Source organism: Lygodium microphyllum, chromosome 17, assembly GCF_053477565.2.
Source record: "Lygodium microphyllum isolate KBCC chromosome 17, Lygodium_microphyllum_v1.1.10, whole genome shotgun sequence".
NCBI lineage: Eukaryota > Viridiplantae > Streptophyta > Polypodiopsida > Schizaeales > Lygodiaceae > Lygodium > Lygodium microphyllum.
Window position 1 is genome coordinate 23,305,487 of NC_141151.1, and position 23,853 is coordinate 23,329,339.

At 41.6% G+C, this 23,853-nt stretch overlaps 1 protein-coding gene across 2 annotated transcripts; it reads left to right on the forward strand.

Annotated features, from left to right (window-relative positions):
• The first annotated feature begins 1,602 nt into the window (after positions 1-1,602).
• LOC148021686 (beta-1,6-galactosyltransferase GALT29A-like) lies at positions 1,603-7,038 on the forward strand. 2 transcript variants are annotated; one of them, XM_087697176.1, is made up of 2 exons: positions 1,603-1,841; positions 1,983-7,038. In XM_087697176.1, exon 2 carries the CDS (start codon positions 2,045-2,047, stop codon positions 3,476-3,478), a length of 1,434 nt encoding a protein of 477 aa, XP_087553302.1. In that variant the 5' UTR covers positions 1,603-1,841; positions 1,983-2,044; the 3' UTR covers positions 3,479-7,038. The 2 variants fall into 2 exon arrangements, with proteins under 2 accessions (XP_087553302.1, XP_087553303.1); XM_087697177.1 differs by having other exon boundaries at positions 1,603-1,836.
• Positions 7,039-23,853: the final 16,815 nt, after the last annotated feature.

The window sequence follows — 23,853 nt, forward strand, 5'->3', positions numbered from 1 at the left end:
TGGACCAATGTTTGCAAAAAATTGTTCTTAGTACATTTTCAAAAAAGTGGTTGAAATTGGAGCTCACGTCAATGAAAACTGACTATTTTCTCAGTTATAAAACTGGATATTTCCTCTCCAAAACCAATTGGGGTCAAGCCTCTTGTTTTTTCTATTGGATGGGAAAAAAGTTTTTTGTGAGCATTGCCTTGGACATGTAGCATAAGTGGCCTCATAACTCATTCTTCAATTGGTAGCTTAACCCTAGTCCTTTTTTTACTGACCTCGAAGTTTGTTTACCTTTCGTTTTAAATGTGATTTACTGGTCCTCCAACAAAAATAAAAAAGAAATCTAAAAAAACGTAGCAAATACAAGGGGATTTTCCCATAGTGCATGACAAGATGCATTCATTGCAATGAATTTCTTCATGTGACGAATGTAAGGTAAGGGGGCCAGCTATAGAACACCTAAGAAAAAGACGTATTTTTGGGGGAGATTTCACATTTTGTAGTTTCTTTGAGATTTGAATATATGAGCCTGTGGGAGATATCAAGAGGAATTGAATGAGTCCAATATTGAATTTTTTATTTTAAAAAATATTTAATATAATTTAAGAAATACAACTGTAGGAGGTAAGGGTACATTTGAGACCCGGTAATGTGACACTTTTTGGTAAATCAATGAGTGACACATAAGCAAGATTTTTAATGTATTTCTCTTTTTTTATAACATCACTAGTTCCAAAGTGTTTACTTTTTGGCACCCGGTTCGCAATTGGTTTCCTTACCTTTGCTGTAGTTGGGGGAGGGGGAGGGGGAGGGATCCGTGTGTTTCGGCGAATTTTTGGGCAAAAGTTAGCTCACCACCTTGTTCGTTTGACAAAACGATGCTCGTGGAAAGATCAAAAATAGTCTGCTGGTCGATCCTTTTGTGACGGTCAAGCCAGTTACCAGTGGGAAAGTGCTCCAACGCACCTTTGTTTCCACACGAGATCCACATGTCCTAAGCCGGTAAGGGACATCATTTTGCGTGCTGTAAGAATCTTCAATCTAGTATTTTAGAAATTCGACCATTCAGAGTTTCGGGAAACGTTAAGCAAAGGAAAATGTTCAAATCGAATACATGCGCAAAAAGGGACGCATCGTTGCCCCATTCGCTGCAACAGGACCGTGTGCAGACGTGGTGTGAAGGGCCCGCACCAAGTGCCACGTCAGATGCACCTATGCAACCAGCGCGAACGGGCGCGTGCAGACGTGGCAGGCTGGGTGGGTGAGGACTCAGGAGAGGGCTAGCTGCCACGTGGCGCCACGACCCTGGACCAGCTGCGGGATCCGAGGAGCTGTTCTTGTCTCTTCTGGGGGTAAATAAATTTGGAGGTGCCACGTCATTGGATGCCGACGTGGCAGGCAGGCGAGGAGGACGCTTGCTGGCTGCCACGTTGGATGGTGCGGGGCAGCTGCTCTACCCGAGGAGCAAAATTTAGAGGTGCCTCGTCAGATGCAAGGGAAGTTAAGCTGGCGAACGGGCGTGTGCGGACGTGACAGGCAGGGTCAGCAGACGGGGCGAGCTGCCACGTTGGATGGTACAGGTGCTTCGGCGAGCTGTTCTGGAGCCTGGTCTCTTGTGCAGGCAACTTGCAAGGTAAGTTTAGAAGGATGCTACGTGATTATGATGGCGAACGGGCGTGCACAGACGTGAAGAGAAGCGCTCTCACGTCACATGCGAGCCTCGCGGACGTCTACAATGGCGGACGGAGCGGCCGGCGTGGTAAGGCGGAGGTCAAGATTCAAGAAGAGGCGAGCCACGTCAGCTGACCGCCTGCGGGATTCGAGGAACTGTCCCGTTATCGTCTGCGGGTAAGGTAAATAAAGCAAAAATGACTGCGAGAGGATTCAGAGGCAAGCCTCTGAAGTCTGGAGAGGGGAAAGACTCCGAGAGAGGCTCCAGGAGGCGGCTGTCGGCCCAGTGCTGTGTCTTGAATCTTCCTCTTGCTTTCTTGCAGAAGAGAGAGAGAGGAGCCCCCCTATAGCGCTGCTGCAGAGAGAGGCAGCGGCAGTAGCCGCCATGGTGGAGCTCCTCGATCCCTCCGCCAAGCTCAACCCCCGCTCCAATGGCCACTACCACAAGCATCACCCCCCCTGCCTCCTCAGCAGCAGAAGCACTCCCCTCTCTGACCCCTCTGCGGCTGCCGCCCCCGACCGCTCCAAACCAGCTCCCTGGCTCGCCCTCCTGCCCCTGCCCCTGCCCCCGCCCCCGCCTCGCCGCCTCGCTGTCTTCTGCACCTTCCTCACTGTTGTCGCCCTTGGCCTCGCCTTCTACCCCCTCCTCATTGGCAACCATCCTGCCCTCGGTTACCCCTTCCTCGTCAGGCCGCACGACGCACTGTCGCTCCCCGTCCTGCAGTTCCTGAGCAGGAGGAAGTTCAACGAGACGCTGCTTGAGATGGCACGGATCGACTTGGGAGAGCCAGGCGAGCGAAAGCAAATCAACAGCATCCTGGATGGCACATGGCAGCGAGGGGCTCATGACAGGTATCCTCTTTTGCGTGACAGGTCGGATGGAATGGATCATTACCATGATAGGATCCACATGGACAGGAGAAGACCCATCAGAAACAGGGATCAGAGGCTGCCAGTGCAGCTAGCAAGCCCACGCTACTCACAGTACTGGCCGCAGTTCCGGCGCTCTTTACAAAGCTGGATGCTGAATAAGCGCCATGAACCACAGATTATGAATGAGCTGCTGCATCTGGTTAAAGATCCCATTGATAGGCATTACATGAGGAAGAAAAATGCCACCATAGAGCTTGGAAAGCGGTACAAGACATGTGCTGTTGTAGGCAACAGTGGTATCTTGTTAAATCAGAGCTATGCCTCTCTCATTGACAGTCATGACATGGTTATGCGCTTGAACAATGCCAGGGTCACAGGTTTTGAGCAGCATGTTGGCTCAAAGACTACTCTGTCTTTTGTAAACAGCAATATTCTGAACTCTTGTGCCCGTCGAAGTGGTTGTTTCTGCCATCCCTATGGAGGCCATGTCCCCTTAATTATGTACATTTGCCAGGTTGTACACTTCATGGATGTAGCACTCTGTGGTAGCTCACATCAGGCACCCATTGTTGTCACTGATCCTCGATTCGACACCTTGTGTGCTCGCATTGTCAAGTATTATTCCTTGAAACGGTTCGTTGAAACTACAGGAAGGCGGCCGGAAGAATGGAGTGATGCACATGATGGACCACTGTTTCATTATTCGTCAGGTATGCAGGCAGTGATGTTAGCAGTAGGTATCTGTGACAAAGTCAGCATCTTTGGCTTTGGCAAATCTGACAATGCTAAGCACCATTACCACACAAATCAGAGGGCAGAACTTCGGCTGCATGATTACCCTGCAGAATATGAGTTTTACTCAGACCTGACCACACAGAATTCCCACATTGTGCCTTTCCTCAGTGAAGCTGGATTCTCCACACCACCAGTGCAGATTTATCAGTGATTTAGAGTAAGCTCTGCTGTCCTTGTGCACCATACTGCTACCACATTTGTAAGGTAGCCCGCCATAGATGCCAGCTAGGTAGATACTCAGCAACGCTGAATTTGGAAGTTCACTGTTGTGAACTTGTCATGCTGTCTTTGCCTGCTCAGGATGCTCAGTTCTTTGCCAATCTGTCCCGTCCGGAATAGGAAATGTAACTTGTCAGTCATTTCTGCGGCAGACAGTGTCCTTGGTTGATCTTCCAATGCCCAGCCTTATGCATGCATCATTGATGGATACACTCCGATTCAGAGAGCTGTTTGCCAGGATCAGATACTGTTGATGTGAGTGCCCTTGACTCTAAACGATGTAGAAATGCTTTCAGCAGATCAGTGGTGGTTATGCCAGATTAAGTGTCTGTCACAATCTCCAAACCTGGGTTCAAACTTTACTCCATGTAAAACATGTTTGGTTCCATTTCCCCCTATTATCCATTTTTTCTAAAAGATAAATTTATCTTGAATATTCACATTCTTGTATGATTCTTCATCCTCAAGGATCTAGAAAAGTGTCTATGAATTATGTAATCATCCATAAATGGCTACAATATCCTATATGAGGTTCCTGTTGCACACGGTTGCATGAAGTTTTGGGAATCACAGGATCAGAAACAGGATCTGCAGTTGTGAAACAGAGATACGAACTCAATTCAAAATAGCAAAATTGTAACCAAGAACCTATATTCAGGTTTAAGGTTTGTGTAATGGATTTATTGGAGTTCAAGTTACTACTATAGCCCTACAAGAAAAGATATTTGAGTTCCAAGCTCAGACCATCGTACAGTCCCTATTTAGTAGGGACTGTTTGCCAGCAATAGGCAACAGTTATTGCCACCTTCATAGTAACTGAAGATATTTATGTGGCTCCATGTATTGTCTCTCAACATGGATTGCTGCAATTACGAGAAGTGAAGATGGTGGAAGTGAGATAAAGTTACAGCAGAAGGAGAGGAAGCAAGTTAGAAACATCAGAGAAGTGATCTTAAGGCTGGTCTGGGGGTTGTCCCTCATTTAAAACAGCAACAGAAAGCAAGCTCAAAGCTTACAACTCAAAACTCACAACTCCACCCAAAAAGAAAGGTCAGTCTGGAAACACATTACATAAACAGAAGGCTTTTGAAAATGGAGTTTTTGTTCTGAGGCCTAGGAGAAGGCAGTGTTACATTGTCCTCTAACAGCGAAGGTCAGCGTGATGGCAGCATTCATCCTGTGTGGTCAGTTTTAATGTCAGATGCCTTGGGTGCTAAAGGACTATGGGGTCTTATGTGATGATCCATGTTGAGGGAACAGAGTCGCAGAGCTATTTGGAAAAGTTAAAGCTATAGCTATTGCATCATTACAAAGATGAACAGAAGAAAAAGGTTGGAAAGATGTGAAAGCGTGGTGACCACTGTGCCTATTATATAGCACCCTATGACACTTATTTGTTGTGTAAAGCAGGCTTCAGCTAGAGATGAAGCTAAAGTCTTGTTCCTGCAGGACGCAATATCCAAGATCAGTTGTTTGTATTGGTGAAGTGGTCACAGATAGAGATGAAGCTAAAGTCTTGTTCCTGCAGGACGCGATATCCAAGATCAGTTGTTTGTATCAGTGAAGTGGTCACAGATAGACAATGGACATGGGCTGTGCTAAATAGTCTGTTGCTTCAAACAAATTGGTTATGACTTCGAGTTGTGTGTTTAAGTGGCAACAGAATGTTTTATTTTGATGAACTATCAGGTATCACTTATAAGAAGAGCAAAAAAAGTAAAGGTTGACACTCGTGAAGGTGGGACAAAGCATATTCTTGCTGGCACAAGCATGAGGTTACTGATCTCCTAAGTAATGGCATGATGTGCAAAAGATTGCTAGCAAGATTTCTATTACAGTTGAGCAGCCCAACAAAGTGTGCACATGCTATTGCCACAAATGGGCACTTCAATATGATGATGACAATGATGAGCTTGCATGTTGAAAGCACAAATGACCAAGGAAAGAAGAGCGGTGCTGCAGTACACTATGGACACAAGAATCATTGGGGCAGCAACTATGTGTCATGAATGGTTCTCTTTTGACTTACAACATCGAGGTACAGCACTTGAAGCATCGATAAGTGAAATGTTACTATTATGACACTTAAAAGTATGGACACCCAAAACATTAAAAATGTTACGTATTTGAAGTACAGCACTGGATTTGGGTGTGAAGCAAATGTATACAGCAGCTTATTCACATTGAGGTATTGGGCATGTTAGCAGATCCAAATACCTTTTACATCTTGATTTTCACACTCGGGTTTGCTTCATTCGGAAAAAGGAGGATGTTTCTCAAGCAATTTCTACCGTTGGCCTGAAAATGAGTACGGGGAAAGATTGAAGATATTTTGAACTGATTAAGGAGGTGAATATATACCAAAAGCTATAAAGACTTGTATGCAGGAAAGAGGCATCAAAGGTCAGTTTACACTTCATGCACTCCTGAGCAGGATGGTCTAAGGAAAGATCAGTCATTGACACGGATGGCACAGAGAATCCTGAAAGTAAAAGGTATACGTGTGGGCAGAGGCTGTACTTGCAGCCTTCGCATGTAAAATAGTTGCCCAAGAAAAGTGCTTAAAGACTATATCAAAATGAAGTTTGGTATGGTCTCAAACCATGTGTACAGTAGTTCTGTGTAATTGAAAATCTGAATTGTCTTTGTATTGCCACTGAAGGGAAAACTTGGACAAGTGAATTAGATGCATGGAGGTGGATGCTATGAATAGGAAGATGTTATTTGATGATTGGATGGATCATTTGTGGTCTAGAACATTTTAGTTGCCAGGTAAGTGGGATGCTTGAAATACGTGTTATATGATACAAGGGTGCCAAGTAGCTAGCTATGTCCTACTGTTAAGGTGAGGAACTATAGTTGGTAGGGTACACACTTACCTGGATTGGCAGGAGACATGCAGTCTACACCATGATTTACTTCTTGCTAGGATCTTTTGCAATATGGTTAAGGTGAGGAACTATGGTTGGTAGGGTACACACTTACCTGGATTGGCAGGAGACAGGCAGTCTACACCATGATTTACTTCTTGCTAGGATCTTTTGGAATATTGTGGAAACTCAGTATAAAAGTCTATCTACCACCACACTGAGGACTCCACCTTAGGAGGGATGATACACCTATGTGACGTGCATTATTTCAAACCGTTTGATGGACCTTAATCTTGCTTCATAAGACAAGATTACTCTAACTTAAACCTAACCAAACTCCTTTGGAAGTTTTGCGTTCTCGGTAAAGTCAACCATCATTTTGGCCCATGATTGATTCTTTTGCATTCTAGGCAGCCATTTTATGGCTAAGCATAACGCTTTATCTTTCAGAGTCTAGACTCAGTCCAACCTCCCTCTTTTAAGAGAGTTTGATTTGTTCCTTTTCCCATGAGATTGCATGTGAGATTTCATTACCTACATATAGTTGTCACCATCTCTTGAATAATCAATTCACTTGTCCATATTCACCAAGGTAAATGTACGTCCAATGCCTCATTTCTATCAATTGCAAGAGAGACGTTTAATATTGCATCATGAATCTTTGTCCCATTGCAACATGTAGGACCTTTAGCAATAAACTTGATCTCTACCATTGCTCATGTAGGACCTTAGGCAATGTAAACTTGATGCAAGATGCTATAGATTTAGCCATCTCCTTAATAAGCAACATGCATCATAGTTAGTGGTCTCCATTGGCTGAAATTCCTTCCTTTCACCCTCTTAGGGATGAGCCTAATCAAACCTTCATTAATTGAGGGTGGCATTGACCTTTGCATCTAGAAGCATTAACATAATCACAAATATCCTTACTACAAGTATCCTATATGCATTGGACTAGCTATATGAGATGCCATTAGGGCATGGCGCTTGACCATGTATTTTAATTCATCCTTTGGATAAGGTTGCTCCAAGAGCAAAGCAACATGTAAAGGAATTTGAGTTTTAAAACATCTAAATAAATCCTTAACCTTGGCATAATGGTATTCATCCATTGTGTGATTCGTCCCTATTATGGTTGATAGATGGAATTTAGACGGCTGCAACAATATCTCAATCATACATTTCCTTCAAGGCATTGAAGAAATACTTAAGGGTGATGTCACCTACAAATTTCTAGTTAGCCCTCATTTATACTTTGATAGCTTCAATTCTAATATCTTCTTATGCATGAAGAAAAATTTCAATGTCTACTTTGCGTAGGATTGAGAAATGGGAGCTAAAGAAAGGAAACATTATAAAGGATTGCAATTTGGAAGCTTGCAACAACCACCACTATCGCCCTTCTTATATAGTTAAGGCCTCTCTCTACCAAAGCACTTGGCCACTCCACAAACAACTCCTTGAATTGCATTGTTCCAACTATCAAAAGCACCATGCCTTATAACCAACATGAGTGCTCATGAAAAAACTTATTCCCATCCAATTGGGAAAAGGAAAGCTTTTTATCCTATTCAATGGCAAAAATGAAAATGTTAAAATGTGGTTGATTCTTGGGGGACAAAATATAACATTAGTCGTATTTATAGCTTAAATGTCCACAAAAAAAAAAGTGGGGTGAACTTGAAATTTTAAATAGGTATTTAATGATATAGTTATTTAAGAACACTATTATAATTAAGCCTTCAATTTAAGTAACAATGGCCTTCTTTAGCAAAATAGGATCGTTTAAAAAGGAAGCACTCAACCTTAAAGGAGGCAACTATCTATCTTCATTGTGTAGAAATTACACAGCAGAATAGATAGAATCTGTGAGCAAGGAGTAGAGAATACAGAATAAATATAAGAAGAGCAGAGATTGCTTTAATTTTAAACGAACTGACACAAAGATGGCTCTATCCACCCGTGTGCTTTCACTGTGAAGCTTAGATGGCGATTCAGACAGATGATAGGTGAAGAGCTTAAGGGTAGCTAGAAGAACTATAATTGGATGAAAGATAGATTGACGATGGCTTTAGAGGGGTTTTCCTTTTATAGCCCAAGAATGAAGTTTGGTCCGTATGTTCGATCATATTATGAACCTTCCCTAGTCGGCTAGGGAATATTGAATATTTCCTTTACTGTTGGGCTGGGGCACCATCTCTGGATCCTCATGAAGGGGGCTATTGGTGTCCTTGAGACCCCTCAGCTAGGGGTTGCTTTCGTGGCCCTTGGATCCCAAAATGGGGACCCTTGATATCTCGTACACCTAGCAATTAGATGCATCGTGCCTCGAATTACTACTAGTACAACTACTCTATCTAACCCAAAGGCTAGATCCACAAAAGGTCACCTTTTTGCCATACGGTCACATAGACCTCATTTGACATACAAGTCAAGAGCCACCCAATGTTTGTGCTCACACATGGCTTCTCTTAATGGGGACCTTGCAACTTACGCACCATGGATCATTGTGGGCACCTTACAAGGGTGGGGCATTGAGCATATCTAACACTCCCACTTAATATCCACCTGCAACAAGTGAAGCACATTCTCGTTCCAACACCGAGTCTTTGAAGATGAATTAAAGGGAGAACCTTTGTAAGAGCTTTGATGAAGATATTTGCTCCATTCTCCTCCATTGGACAATAGACCAACTCTACTATCCCATTCTTGATGAAGTCATGCACATAGTGATATTGAATCTCAATGTGTTTGGTGCGTGCATGAAAAATTGGATTTTTAGCAATGGCGATGTAGCTCTAATTGTCACATCTTAGCACTGTTGGGTCTTCATCTTGTACTCTCATATGCCATAGGATTCTCCTTAATTATACTCCTTCACATATAGCAAAATAAGAAGCCTTGTACTCTGCTTCGATAGAAGACAATGCAGCAATTGTTTGCTTCTTACTGATCCAAGAGAAGATTCTTGAACCTAAAGAGAAACAATATCCAGAAGTTGATTTCGTGGAATCATTGTCACCTGCCCAATCCGAGTTAGTTTTCCATAAGAGCACTTTGGGAATTGTATGTGATACCATAGTCAAGAGTTTCCCTCAAGTATTTGAGTATTGCATCCTAGCTTTCCAGTGACTTTCTTAGGGTTTGTTTGAGAACTTGCTCAAAACCCCAACAACAAAATTGATATTTAGCCTAGTGTTACACAAGTAGATGAGGTTGCCAACCAACCTCGTGTACCTCCTAATGTCTACTACTAGTGTTGATGTATCCTCAATGGATAACTTCACATTGATCTCCATGGGTGTAGCTATCTCATTACATTCGGTCATGCCAAATGCTTTTAAGATCTTCCATGTATACTTCTTTTGAGAGACAAAGATTTTGCTAGATTTCAATCCCCAAACAATAGTGCAAAAAGCCCAAGTTTGTCATTTCAAACTCAGAGCTCAAAGCCTTTGGAGTCAAATGGATTATCTTTTCATAGTCACTTGTAATAATAAGGTCGTTCATATATAGAATAATCATGATAGACTTTTCACTATCCCTGTAAATATACAAGTTAGTATCTGAGGCATATCTTTTGAAATTCAAATCCAGAAATAATTTATCTATCCATTAATACCATGTTCTAGGGGCTTGTTTTAGCCCATACAATGCCTTCTTTAGCTTACAAACTTTGTTCTTAGAATGGGGGGCATCAAACCTTAGTTGACTGAGCCATGTACACCTTCTCCTTGAGGTCACCATTTAAGTATGTTGATTTGATATCCATTTGGTAAACTGGCCACTTATGAGCAACCACTGCAAGTATTGTGTGAATAGTGGCCATTCTAATAGTTGGAGCGAATGATTCTTGAAAATCAAATTCTTCAATTTGTGAAAATCCATGTGCAACTAAATTGGCTTTGTACTTTTCTAAGTTGCCATTAGCCTTGTACTTTACCTTCCAAACCCACTTGGTGCCAATAATCTTCCCCTTTTTTGGTCAATCTATTAGCTTCCAAGTATTATTCTTCGTTATGCTGTCATACTCAGCTTGCATAGTTGCTCTCCATGCTAGATCGATAAGTGTTTCTTTAAAGTCTGCTAGCTTCTTTACCTCTCTCATAATTGTAAAATATTACCTGGCGCAGCGAACAGAATCTGAGAAAGAGATAGAGAGTACACAACAGATACGAGGAGAATCAGTAAATTCTTTAACTCCAAACAACTGATACAAAGATGGCTCTGTCCACCCGTGCGCTTCCACTGTGTGAAGCTTAGATGGCGATCTAGACAGAAGATAGGTGAAGAGCTTAAGGCTAGTTGGAACAACAACTCTGACTGGGTGAAAGATGAGTGAGTGATGGCTGCGAAGGGGTTTAGCTTTTATAGCTTGCGAAGGTCGTTAGGTCGGCTTGCTGACCCTGACCTACCATATGAGCCTCCACTAGTCGGCCAGTGAATATTCTAGGGAATATTCCCTTTACCATCGGGCCGGGGGCGCTGCCCCCGGACCCCCGCCAAGGGGGCCGTTGGCCCCCCTGGGACCCCCCCAACTAGGGGCTGCAGAAGTGGCCCCCGGACCCCACAATAGGGGCCCCTTTTAACTCCCTTACACCGCAACTCGATGCAATGCGCCTCGAGTTGCTACCAGCTTAACCACTCTGTCTAACCCAAAGATTAGACCCACAATGGTCACCTTTTTGCCATCCGGTCACATAGACCTCATCTGATATACAAGTCACGACTCCACCAATGTCCGGGCTCACACTTGGCTTCTCCTCATAATGGGGGCCTTACAACTTTGAGCACCATGGATCATTGGTAGGACCTAATGAGGGTGGGGCATTGATCATATCTAACACCCCCCCTCAATGTCCACCCATAGGTGAACTATCTCCTTGGCCCAATGCCGAGTCTCTGAAGATGAACTTGAAGCAAATCCTTCGTAAGTGCTTTGGTGAAGATATCTGCTCCATTCTCCTCTGTTGGACAGTAGACCAATTCCACTATCCCATCCTCCATCAAATCATGCACATAGTGATACTGGATCTCTATATGTTTGGTGCGTGCATGAAACACTGGATTTTTGGCAATGGCGATGCAACTCTGATTGTCACATCTCATCACAGTTGGTTCTTCATCCTGCACTCCCATATGCCATAGAATCCTTCTCAACCATACGGCCTCACATGCAACAAAACAAGCTGCCTTGTACTCTGCTTCGGTAGAAGACAATGCCACTGTTGGTTGCTTCTTACTAATCCAAGAGAAAATTCCTAAACCCAAAGAGAAACAATAACCAGAAACTGACTTCCTGGAATCAATGTCTCCTGCCCAATCTGAGTCACAGTTCCCCACAAGAGAAGTTCCGAAACTGTATGTGATACCATAGTCAAGAGTTTTCTTCAAGTATCTGAGCACCCGCATCCCAGCCTTCCAATGACTCTCATGAGGTTTGTTTGAGAACCTGCTCAAAACACCAACAGCAAAATTGATATCTGGTCTGGTGTTACACAAGTAGATCAGACTGCCGACCAACCTCCTATACCTCCCAATGTCTGCTAGTGCTGATGTATCCTCGACGGATAACATTGCATTCACCTCCATAGGTGTAGCTATCTCCTTGCACTCGGTCATGCCAAATGCCTTCAAGATCTCCCATGCATACTTCTTCTGAGAGATGAAGATCTTTCCTGGCTCTTGCCAGACTTCAATCCCCAAACAATAGTGCAGCAAGCCCAAGTCTGTCATTTCAAACTCAGAACTCAAAGCCTTTCGAGTTTGGTTGATCATATCTTCATAGTCACCTGTAATAAGAAGGTCGTCCACATATAGGACAATCACTAGACTTTTTACCATCCCTGTAAACATACAAGTTAGCATCTGAGGCACATCTTTTGAAGTTTAGGTTTAAAAAGAACCTATCTATCCGCTGGTACCATGCTCTGGGGGCTTGTTTCAGCCCATACAATGCATTCTTCAGTTTACACACTTTGTTCTCAGAATGGGGGGCCTCAAACCCTGGTGGCTGAGCCACGTACACCTCCTCCTTGAGGTCACCATTTAAGAACGCTGACTTAACATCCATTTGGTATACTGGCCACTTCTCATGGGCAGCCACTACAAGTACCGTGCGAATAGTGGTCATTCTGGCAGTTGGGGCAAATGACTCTTGAAAATCAAACCCTTCAACTTGTGAAAATCCTTGGGCAACCAGTCTAGCTTTGTACTTTTCTAAGGTACCATCCGCCTTGTACTTTACCTTCTAGATCCACTTGGTGCCAATAACCTTCCGCTTTGATGGTCGATCCACTAGCTCCCAAGTGTCATTCTTCATTATGCTGTCATACTCCGCCTGCATAGCAGCCTTCCATGATGGATTTGCAAGTGCTTCTTCTAAGTCAGTTGGCTCCTTTACTTCTCTCATAATCTCAACCATCAAGGCCATATTGACTATGTGAGCAGAAGCCCTCCTTTGCTCCTCTATTCTCTGAGACCTCCTTGGTCCGTCTGCCTTCTCCTCAACAGATGCAGGCATAGGATTATTGTGGTCGTAGAGCTGCTTCACCCAACGCGGCAATGGCTTTTCCGGTGGGGTGATGTCAGGTTGGTGAACTTTTTCCTCATCATTTGAAGATGATGCTTCCTCCTCCTTAAGGATAGGGATAGCTCTCGGGACAGGTTCATAGTGGACTACTTCTTCGCTTGATGATAAAGTGGAAGAACTTGCCTTCTCCTCCTCCACTGTATGCGGCTCCTCCTTGAACACCACATCACGGCTCGCGATGATCTTCTTTGCCTCTTGGTCATATAATTTGTAAGCCTTCTGCTCATCACTATAACCCAAGAAGATACATTTTCTGCTTTTTGGTTGTAACTTGTTTCTCTTCTCATCTGGAACATGTGCATAACATTCACATCCAAAAATTCTGAAATGTGAGACAGATGGTTTCTTACCAGTGTAAGCCTCATGAGGTGTTTTTCCCTTGAGAGCCTTTGTATAGCTCCGATTTAGAATGTAGACTGCAGTATTAACAGCTTCAGCCCAAAAATGGTTAGGCAATCCCTTGCCCTTTAGCATACATCTTGCCATCTCCACAATGGTGCGATTCCTGCGTTCCACAACACCGTTCTGCTGAGGTGTGTGAGGCGTCGTCAATTGACGCTTGATCCCTTTGCTCTTGCAAAAGCCTTCAAACTCCTTTGAGTTAAACTCACCACCACCACCTGTTCTAAATTTCTTCACACTTTTCCATGTTTCATTCTCAACAAGTATTAGCCATTCTTTAAACTTACCAAAATCTTGAGCCTTATCACGAAGGAAGTACACCCACATCTTCCTACTGTAGTCGTCGACAATCAACATAAAATAAGAAGATCCCCCCAAGGCCTGTGTAGGCATCTTACCACACAAGTCAGCATGCACCAACTCTAGAGGAGCCTGTGCTCTATTCTTGCTTTCTTGTGGAAATGCCTTTCTCTGTTGCTTGCCCATCATACAAGCTTCACATGGTTCCTTCAATTCAGTTATTGTAGGTAGGTGAGCAACCATACCTTGCTTTTGCATCTCCTTCAATACTGCAAATCCGATGTGTCCAAACCTTTCATGCCAAAGCTTACTTGTGCCCACTCCAGCGGTGGCTGTAAGAGCACTTAGCTCATACAGGTTGTTCCTTCTTTCTCCTTTGCCAACAATTGTGCCAGCACTATCAATAATTTCTGCCACATGTCTTCTTGAACCTCACTTCATGACCAAGATCAGTTATGGCAGCAACTGATAAGAGATTTCTCCTGATTTCGGGAACATACAACACATTTGAAAGCTTTTTGACTTCACCATTTGCAGCAACAAAAGAAATAGTACCTGTGCCCGCAGCACGGCATTTAGCATCATTTCCAACCGTCACAATGATGGATTCTTGTAGAGGCTGCATAGAACTGTATAGACCTTTCTTGTTGGTCATGTGACGGGAGGCCCCACTATCGAACACCCAAGAGTCAGTGGTAGATTCTTCTTGCGCCGAGGAGCACACTTCCTCAATGGTCGCCATGAATAATTCCAACTCTGCTTCAGTCGTATTGGCTGTCTCTTTCCCTTTACTTTTAAGGGTACCATTCTTTTCATCTGCCTTCTTGACACGACAATCTGCAATTGTATGTCCTTTCTTCTTACAGTAGAAGCACTCTCCTTGAAACTTCTTCTTGCCGCCCTTCTTCTTTTTGTCACCATCATTTTTGGTGGAGGAAACACCTTTGCCTTTTGCATTGGCAGAGAATGCAGCATCTCCATTGTTGCTTCCTTCTCGGGCTTTCAGCCTCAACTCCTCCTCCATTAATAATGCACAAAACTCCTCAAAAGTCAAAGCTTGAGGTCTCACCTGAGTATTAAGGGCAGTTACTAGTCCATCAAACTTTTGTGGACAAATCCGAAGACACCTCCGAGCTAGCTCTTCGCTAGTCTTTTGTATCCCAGCACTAGCCATATGGTCACGCAGATTCTTAATCCGAGTGATGAATGCTTCAACCGTCTCTCCTTCAGCAAACTTCTCCGCTGCTAGTTGATTCTCCAAGTTTTGAATCCTTGTTTGGTTTCGTGTTTCATACTGACTCCTTAGTACATTCCAAGCATCTGACGCTTTGGTTGTATGCTGAATCAAAGTCAAAACACTGTCAGAACAGCTTGTAACTAAGGCACACAATGCATCTGCAATCCTTCATTTCCAAGCTCGTAGAAGATCTGCATTTGGAGGAATCATCACACTAGGATTTGATGGGTCGGGGGTAGGCTGGGGTTCTGCGTCAGTCCCCAGCACAGTCTCCAGAAGCTCATAAGAATCAAGGATAGTTGTAATTTTGAACTTCCACAAGGTGTAGTTTGTACCATCTAACTTGCCTTCGCTGAAGGTTGGTGGACGAATCCTCAGTGTTTGAATAGCCGGTACAACAGCAGCACCTCCTGCACCGCTTCCTGATGCGCCAGAACAGCTTCCCGGAGTCGACATAGTTTCTCTTTGCTGTTAAAGCCTTTGCCTCTTGCACGCTCTCCGATCTCTAGAGCCCCCTGGGCTCTGATACCATGTAAAATATTACACGGCGCATCGAACAAAATCTGAGAAAGAGATAGAGAGTACACAACAGATAAGAGGAGAATCAGTAAATTCTTTAACTCCAAACAACTGATACAAAGATGGCTCTGTCCACCCGTGCGCTTCCACTGTGTGAAGCTTAGATGGCGATCTAGACAGAAGATAGGTAAAGAGCTTAAGGCTAGCTGGAACAACAACTCTGATTGGATGAAAGATGAGTGAGTGATGGCTGCGAAGGGGTTTAGCTTTTATAGCCTGCGAAGGTCGTTAGGTCGGCCTGCTGACCGCCAACCTACCATATGAGCCTCCACTAGTCGGCCAGGGAATATTCCCTTTACCATCGGGCCGGGTGTGCTGCCCCCGGACCCCCGCCAGGGGGGCCGTTGGCCCCCCTGGGACCCCCCAGCCAGGGGCCGCGGAAGCGGCCCCCGGACCCCACAATAGGGGCCCCTTTTAACTCCCTTACACCGCAACTCAATGCAATGCGCCTCGAGTTGCTACCAGCTTAACCACTCTGTCTAACCCAAAGATTAGACCCACAATGGTCACCTTTTTGCCATCCCGGTCACATAGATCTCATCTGATATACAAGTCAGGACTCCACCAATGTCTGGGCTCACACTTGGCTTCTCCTCATAATGGGGGCCTTACAACTTTGAGCACCATGGATCATTGGTAGCACCTAATGAGGGTGGGGCATTGATCATATCTAACAATAATTTCAGCCATCAAGGCCATATTGACTATGTGAGCAGAAGCCTTTCTTTTCTTCTCTATTCTGAGAAACCTCCTTGGTCCATCTATCTTTTTCTCAATTGTAATAGGCATAGAGCTGCTTTACTCATTAAGGCAATGGATTTTCCGGTGGTGTGATTACAGGTTGGTGAACTTTTTTCTCATCATCCGAAGATGATGCTTCCTCCTCCTTGAGAGTAGGGATAGCTCTCGGGATAGGTTTATAGTAGACGACTTCTTCATTGGATGATAAAATGGAAGAACTTATATTCTCCTCCTCCACTCTATATGGCCGCCTCTTGGTCATACAATTTGTAAGCCTTTTGCTCAACATTATATCCAAGAAGATACATTTTTTGCTTTTTGGATTTAACCTATTTCTTTTATCCTTTGGAACATTTGCATAACATTTACATCCAAAAGTTTAAAATGTGAGATAGATGGTTTCTTATTAGAATAGACCTCATGAGGAGTTTTCCCCTTAAAAGCCTTTGTGTAACTCCAATTAAGAATGTAGACTATAGTATTAATAGCTTCTGCCCAAAGCTGGTTAGACAATCCCTTGCCCTTAAACATGCACCTTGCCATTTCCATAATGGTGTGATTTTGCCGTATAACAATGCCATTCTATTGAGATGTATGAGGTGTCGTCAATTGACGCTTAATCCCTTTGCTCTTGCAAAAGTCTTCAAAATCCTTTGAGTTGAACTCACCATCACCATCTGTTCTAACTTCTTTACACTTTGAATTAGTTTTAGCCTTTCTTTAAACTTACCAAAAGCTTGAGCCTTATCATGAAGAAGAAAGTACATCCATATCTTCCTACTGCAGTCATTGACAATCAACATAAAATAAGAAGATCCTCTCAAGGCTTTTGTAGGCATTTTACCACACAAGTAAGCAAGCATCAACTTTAGAGGAGTCTTCACTCTGTTCTTTCTTTCTTGTGGAAATGAATTTCTTTGTTGCTTGCTCATCATACAAGCTTCACATGGTTTCTTCGTTTCAATTACTATAGGTAGGTGAGCAACCATACCTTGCTTATGCATCTCCTTTAACACTGTGAAACCAATATGACCAAATCTTTCATGCCAAAGTTTACTTGTGCCCTCACCAATAGTGAATGTAAGAGCACTTATCTTATACAAGTTGTTTCTCCTTTCTTCTTTGTTGACAACTTTGCTAGCATTATCGATTATTTTTGCACCCGTCTTAGTGAACCTCACCTCATAGTCAAGAGCAATTATAGAAAAAACTGATAACAGATTTCTCTTAATCTCTGGAAGATACAACACATGTGAAAGATTCTTGAGTTTACCATTTGAAGTAATAAAGAAAATAAGATATGTGCCCTCAGCAGGGCATTTTGCATCATTCCCAACCGTCACAATGATGGATTCTTGTAGAGGCTTCATAGAGCTATATAGACCTTTCTTGTTGGTCATGTGACGAGAGGCGCCATTATCCAATACCCATGAGTCAGTGTTAAATATTTCTTGTGCCAAGGAACACACTTCCTTAATAGTCACCATGAATAACTCCAACTCTACTCTAGCCATATTGGCTGTCTCCTTCCCTTTAGTCTTCATGGCAGCATTCTTCTCATTTGCCTTCTTGATATGACAATATGCAATTGTATGTCCTTTCTTTTTGCAATAGAAGCACTCTCCTTGAAACTTTCTTTTACTACTCTTATTCTTTTTGTTATTGTTGGTAGAGGAACCACCTTTGCCTTTCACATTGGTGAAGAATGCAGTATCTCCACTCTTGCTACCTTTCTTGGGCTTTAAGCCTTAGCTCCTTCATTAGTAGTGCAAAAAATTCCTCAAACGTAAAAGCTTAAGGTCTTACCTAAGTGTTTAAGAGTTATCAATCCACCAAACTTTGGTGGATAAATCCAAAGACACCTTCGAGTAGCTAGCTCCTCATTAGTCTTTTGTATCCTAGCTCCAACCATTTGGTTGACAATTGTGAATGCTTCAGTTGAAGTGTAGAGTGAGCAGCGGTGGCATTGGGAAGCATTGGAGGATAGCGTGTATTCAAATTATCATCGATTTTTTATGGGCACGTATCTTAGGCATGGAGCCTATATTTTATCGCGCTTATTTATCAAAGAAATTGATATTTATTTATTATTTTTGTATGTGCATGGACGCACGATTTAAATATTTGTATTGGACATTGTATTTGGGTACCGCCTGACTTCTTGGGTGCCCATTAGCTTTATTTCTTTATTGGCAGAAAAGCAAACTCAAAAGCTAAAGCGTGCTATTTTGTAATTTGGGCTATTATTTGAGCTTGAAGATGAATAATATATGAAATACATGCTTTGTGAAGCGCTCACACAAGGCATGGGGGGAGATTGCGCCCAATTGGTCTCTTGTTCATGTCGTGCAAGCTTTCTTCATTGATTTGTGTGCAAAAAGTAGAGTTCTTTTGTTCTTGGGGACCTTCTAACGCTCACTACACACGCATGCAATGACCGATCTGTGCATCAGTGGTATTAGAGTGAAGCTGAGATCGAGAGCTTCCAATCGCTTACCATCTTGCGCGAAGGCGGAGCTCCTAGAACGATCAAGCTCTACAGTCAGTTTCGTCGCGAACGGTCGATACCAGTGTGTTCATGGCAGTCAAGAACCCCCTTTTGTACTCTCTGATCGCGAAAGACCAGCCTCTGTAGGTGAAGGATCGGCAGCCAAGCCTCTTCATCAAGTCGTGATACACAGATAATAAAACTTTCCCTCCATAGCTCAAAGCTTCAAAGCTTTAATACAAAGCTTAATAAGCTTAATAGTAAGCTTATTTAAAAAGATTATTCAACAAATTCGTCAAACGGCGGCAACGACATGTCCTGGATGGTGTCAAAACAGCTGAGTACATACTCATGTCCACAAAAATCACGCAGAGTTAGTAAAGCTTTAAAGCTTTAAGTCCTCTAAGTTATCCAAACTCTCTTAATCCTGCAAGTCATAAAGGTCACTAAAGACTTATTCAACAAGTATCATAGAGACAGTTCACACACAGAAGCACGCGAACTAGTCTATTGCTCTCTGGTAGACCCTATTCACACTTGCAGACTTATTGAACCCATTTCAGCAAGAACAAAAGTTCATACGCAGAATATACGCAGATTATACGCAGTTTCTATGCAACACTATTCTCTTGGACAATAGTTGTGACAACGAATACCGCAAACATAAAATAAAAATACTACAAAAGCCAAACAAAATTTACAAGCCTTGTATACCCGCCTTTGAGCTACGCTCATCCCGCTATTAAGATTTCGAGAGTGTGAGGTCTTTTGGAATTTTGCAAGATGACTGAACAAAACATGGACGATTTTAGCTGAAGGTGATTTACCCAAACCAACAATGGAGCAAAAGTTGGATTTGGTTATGATGCAGCTTGAAGAAGAACGAAGAGCCCGACAAGCTTTGCAAGTTCAATTGGCCAATTTGCAACGATCTACCACTGATCAAGATGGATCGCAACCCAAAGATCTTATACGACGTACCATAGATGCGACACTTGAAGCCCAATCCATTCGCAAAGAAACAAAGATAAGTAAAAGAAACTTCAAATTTCGTACTTTCAATGGATCACGCGATGGAAAGACTGTACTTGCTTTTATCAGTCAATTTGATTACTACTTCCATGAAGAAACATATGCTGAGGAAGACAAAATTAAATGTGTCACTAACCATTTAGTTGACCGAGCATCCTTATGGTGGACTGTGATCTGCAAGAGCGTCGATTGTCCCACTACATGGGAGACTTTCCAAAAGAAATTCTTGCAGAATTTCCTTCCTCCTCAATTCCATGAAAAAGCCATCAAGCAATGGGATCTTCTACAACAAAGAGATCGCAAACCTATTTCCCAATACATTGAACGTTTTTGGAATGCCCTTCTGCAACTACGTATGCTTGAAGATGTGCCTGAAGTAACTCATAAATGCAAGTTTATGTCTGGCCTACTTGGACATTTCTATGTGGAAGTCAATATGTTCAAGCCAACAACCCTTGAAGATGCAATTTTCTTGGCTCATGACACTGAAGACAAGATTCGAGGATGAGACAAGCGACCACAACAATTTTCAACTAATGGTAACTATGGTTCCAAACAATTCAATTCAAATTTTTGAAGATTCAATCAAAGTTTTTTTCTTCCATCTTCATTCCGTAAATATTGGACACGACCACCTACCTTGCCATCAAACACCAATCCAAACCCTAAGCCATCTCCACAGTCAAATCCCAACATTCCTAAACTTCCTACCATTACCAATAATGTATCTAAAGCAAAACCCATAGTTTGTTACAAATGCCATCAACCTGGACATCTAACAGCCAATTGTCAATCGAAAAAGCCACATGTCCATATCACTTATCTTGGCGCAATAGAAGAAGAAGAACGTAAGGAAATGCTGGACTTTACGGAAGATGACGACGACATTGGTACTACTTCGGATACTTTGTCAAGTATGCCAACTCCCCATTCTTTATTAACAATGAAATGTGTTGTGCATGGTAAAGAAAAGACTATTTTACATGATGATGGGAGCACACATGACTTTATTTCTGCAAAATTAGTCAAAGAATTGAATTTACAAACTGTTTCTACACATTATCGCATCAAGCTACATTCCTAGGACCCAAATATAATGGAACACAAGAGGTGCATAATTTAGAAATTAAAACTGGTGAATATACTGAACGAAGAAATTTCCTAGTTATACCTTTGCAGTCTAGTGACATTATCTTAGGAATGCCTTGGCGTCATTAATACAATCCTGACATAGATTATTCTACGCATTCAATTAAAATTTATTTTCAAGGAAAACAAATCACATTGCATGGTATGCACACTTTCAATAACTTTCCACTGCTTACTCATACTCAGGCTAAACGTGCATTACGTAAAAGTAGCAATTCTTATTTAATATGGGTGAATGAAATTCAAGCTAAAGAAAAACAGATGCATCCTAGGCATACACAATTTCTTGCCCAATTTCAAGATTGTTTTGCTGTTGGTTTACCACCTGGATTACCACCTTCACGTCTTGAAGATCACAAAATAAATTCCTGGAACACAACCACCATGTAAAGCACCATATAGACATAACTAAATTGAACAGAAAGAAATTCAAAATCAAATAAAGGAATTGCTTAACAGAGGATTAATTAGACCTAGTAGTTCTCCATTTGATGCACCTGTTTTATTAGTGAAAAAGAAAAATAATACTTATCGCATGTGCATTGATTATCGTGCCCTAAATAAAATTATTGTTAAGACTAGATATCCAATTCCTAGGGTAGATGATCTTATGGATAAGTTACAAGGATCTGCCATATTTAGTAAGATAGACCTTAAATCTAGATATCATCAAGTAAGATTGGACAAATCTGATATATTCAAAACTGCATTTAGAACACAATTTGGACACTATGAATTTCTAGTTATGCCTTTCGATTTAACTAATGCACCAGCCACATTTAGTCGTATGATGAATCATATATTTTTGAAACATCAGTATTGTGTCATAGTTTTCTTTGATGACATATTAGTATTTAGTAAAAATGAGAATGAGCATTATGAACATTTATCTTTAGTTTTTAAGTTGTTAAAAGACAATCAATTATATGCTAATCCAGAAAAGAGTGAATTCTTCCAAACAAAAATTGAATATCTAGGACATATTATTTCATCAGAAGGTATTAAAGTCGACCCTAAAAAGATAGAAGTAATTTTAAATTGGCCCATACCCAAAAATGTACATGAATTACGTTCTTTTCTAGGTCTTACTAGTTTTTATAGAAAGTTTGTGAGGAATTTCTCATTACTTGCATTACCTTTGACAAAACTTCTAAAGAAGGGTATTGTGTATAACTGGTCTGACAATCAACAAAAATCATTTGATTTGTTGAAACATGCTTTAACTTATGCTCCTGTATTACAACTACCTGACTTCAATAGACCATTCTTCTTAGTGGTTACTGACGCTAGTGGATCTGGAATAGGAGCCATCCTTATGCAAGATTCTCATCCAATAGCCTACCCTAGTTGTAAACTCAAACCATCTGAACTTAAATATTCTACATATGATAAAGAATTGCTAGCCATAGTACAAGCCTTACGTCAATGGAAACATTATTTAATGGGATCTAAATTTATAATCAAAACTAATCAACAAAGCATTAGACATCTCCTTAGTCAACCACAAATATCTGACCGACACATTAAATGGGCCGCTTTTATTCAAAGTTTTCATCCCCTTATACAATATCAACCTAGAAAAGAGAATGTTGTAGCTAATGCTTTGAGTAGAAGACTGACAATTCATAATATTTCTGTGATATCATTTGATTCCCTTATCCCTATGAAATATACTTATCATCAGGATCTTACTTTTCAAGTTGATTGGAATAAACTAGTTGCAAATAATTGGATTCCTATTGATTCACTATCTTACAATAATGGATTCATGTTTTATGAAAAAAGTTTGTGTGACTATTCCATTTCAATCATTTGTTTTGCATGAAATTTATTGTCCTCCATATCAAGGTCATAGAGGAATTATATCTCCTTTGCGTACATTGACTGAAGATTTTTATTGGCCACATATGGACACTGATGTATCTAACTTTGTATCTGAATGCTTAGTTTGTCAACGAGTCAAAAGACACCATGGTAAACAATATGGTTTACTAATGCCATTATTTATTCCATCACGACCATGGGAACAAATTTCAATGGATTTTATCACTGGTTTACCTAACACTAAAGCTAACCATGATATGATTTGGACTGTTGTAGACAGGTTTAGCAAACAAGCATATTTTATTCCATGCAAGAAAACTTTAATTGCATCTCAAGCTGCTCAATTGTTTTTGAAAATTATTTTCACTAACCATGGTTTACCAAATGTCATTATTTCTGATCGTGATTCTAGATTTTGTAATAATTTTTGGATTACTTTGTTTGCTAACTTAGGAACAAAGATTGATTTTTCATCTACATTTCATCCTGAAACAAACGGTCAAATAGAAGCTACTAACAGTACTATTTTAGATCTTTTGCGTACTTACACCATTTCAAAACCACACACATGGGATACACATCTACATTTACTTCAGTTTGCATATAATAATACACTACATACAGCTACAAAGAAAGCACCATTTAAAGTTATTTATGGATATCAATTACTGGTGCGCAGATCGGACGCCTGTAGCTCACGTAGTGAATTCCCAAAGGTCCCCAAGAACAAAGCACTCTACTTTTTAGCACAAAAACCAATGTGAAAGCAAGCACGACATGAGACAAAAGACAAATTGGGTTGAATCTCCCCCATGCCTTGTGTGAGCGCTTCACAAAGCATGTATTTAATATATATTTTCAATCTTTTTGCTCAAAAATAGCCCAATTACAAAAATATACAAGCTTTTAGCTTTTGAGTTTGCTTTCTACCAAAAATAGGAAAATAAAGCTAATGGACGGTGCCCAAAGAGTCTGGCACGCCCAATCTCAATGTCCAAATAAAAATAACATATCCAGGCGCATAAGCGCATACAAAATAATAATAAATAGTCGATGTCTCTATAGACATAATCAAAATATAGGCGTGGCGCCT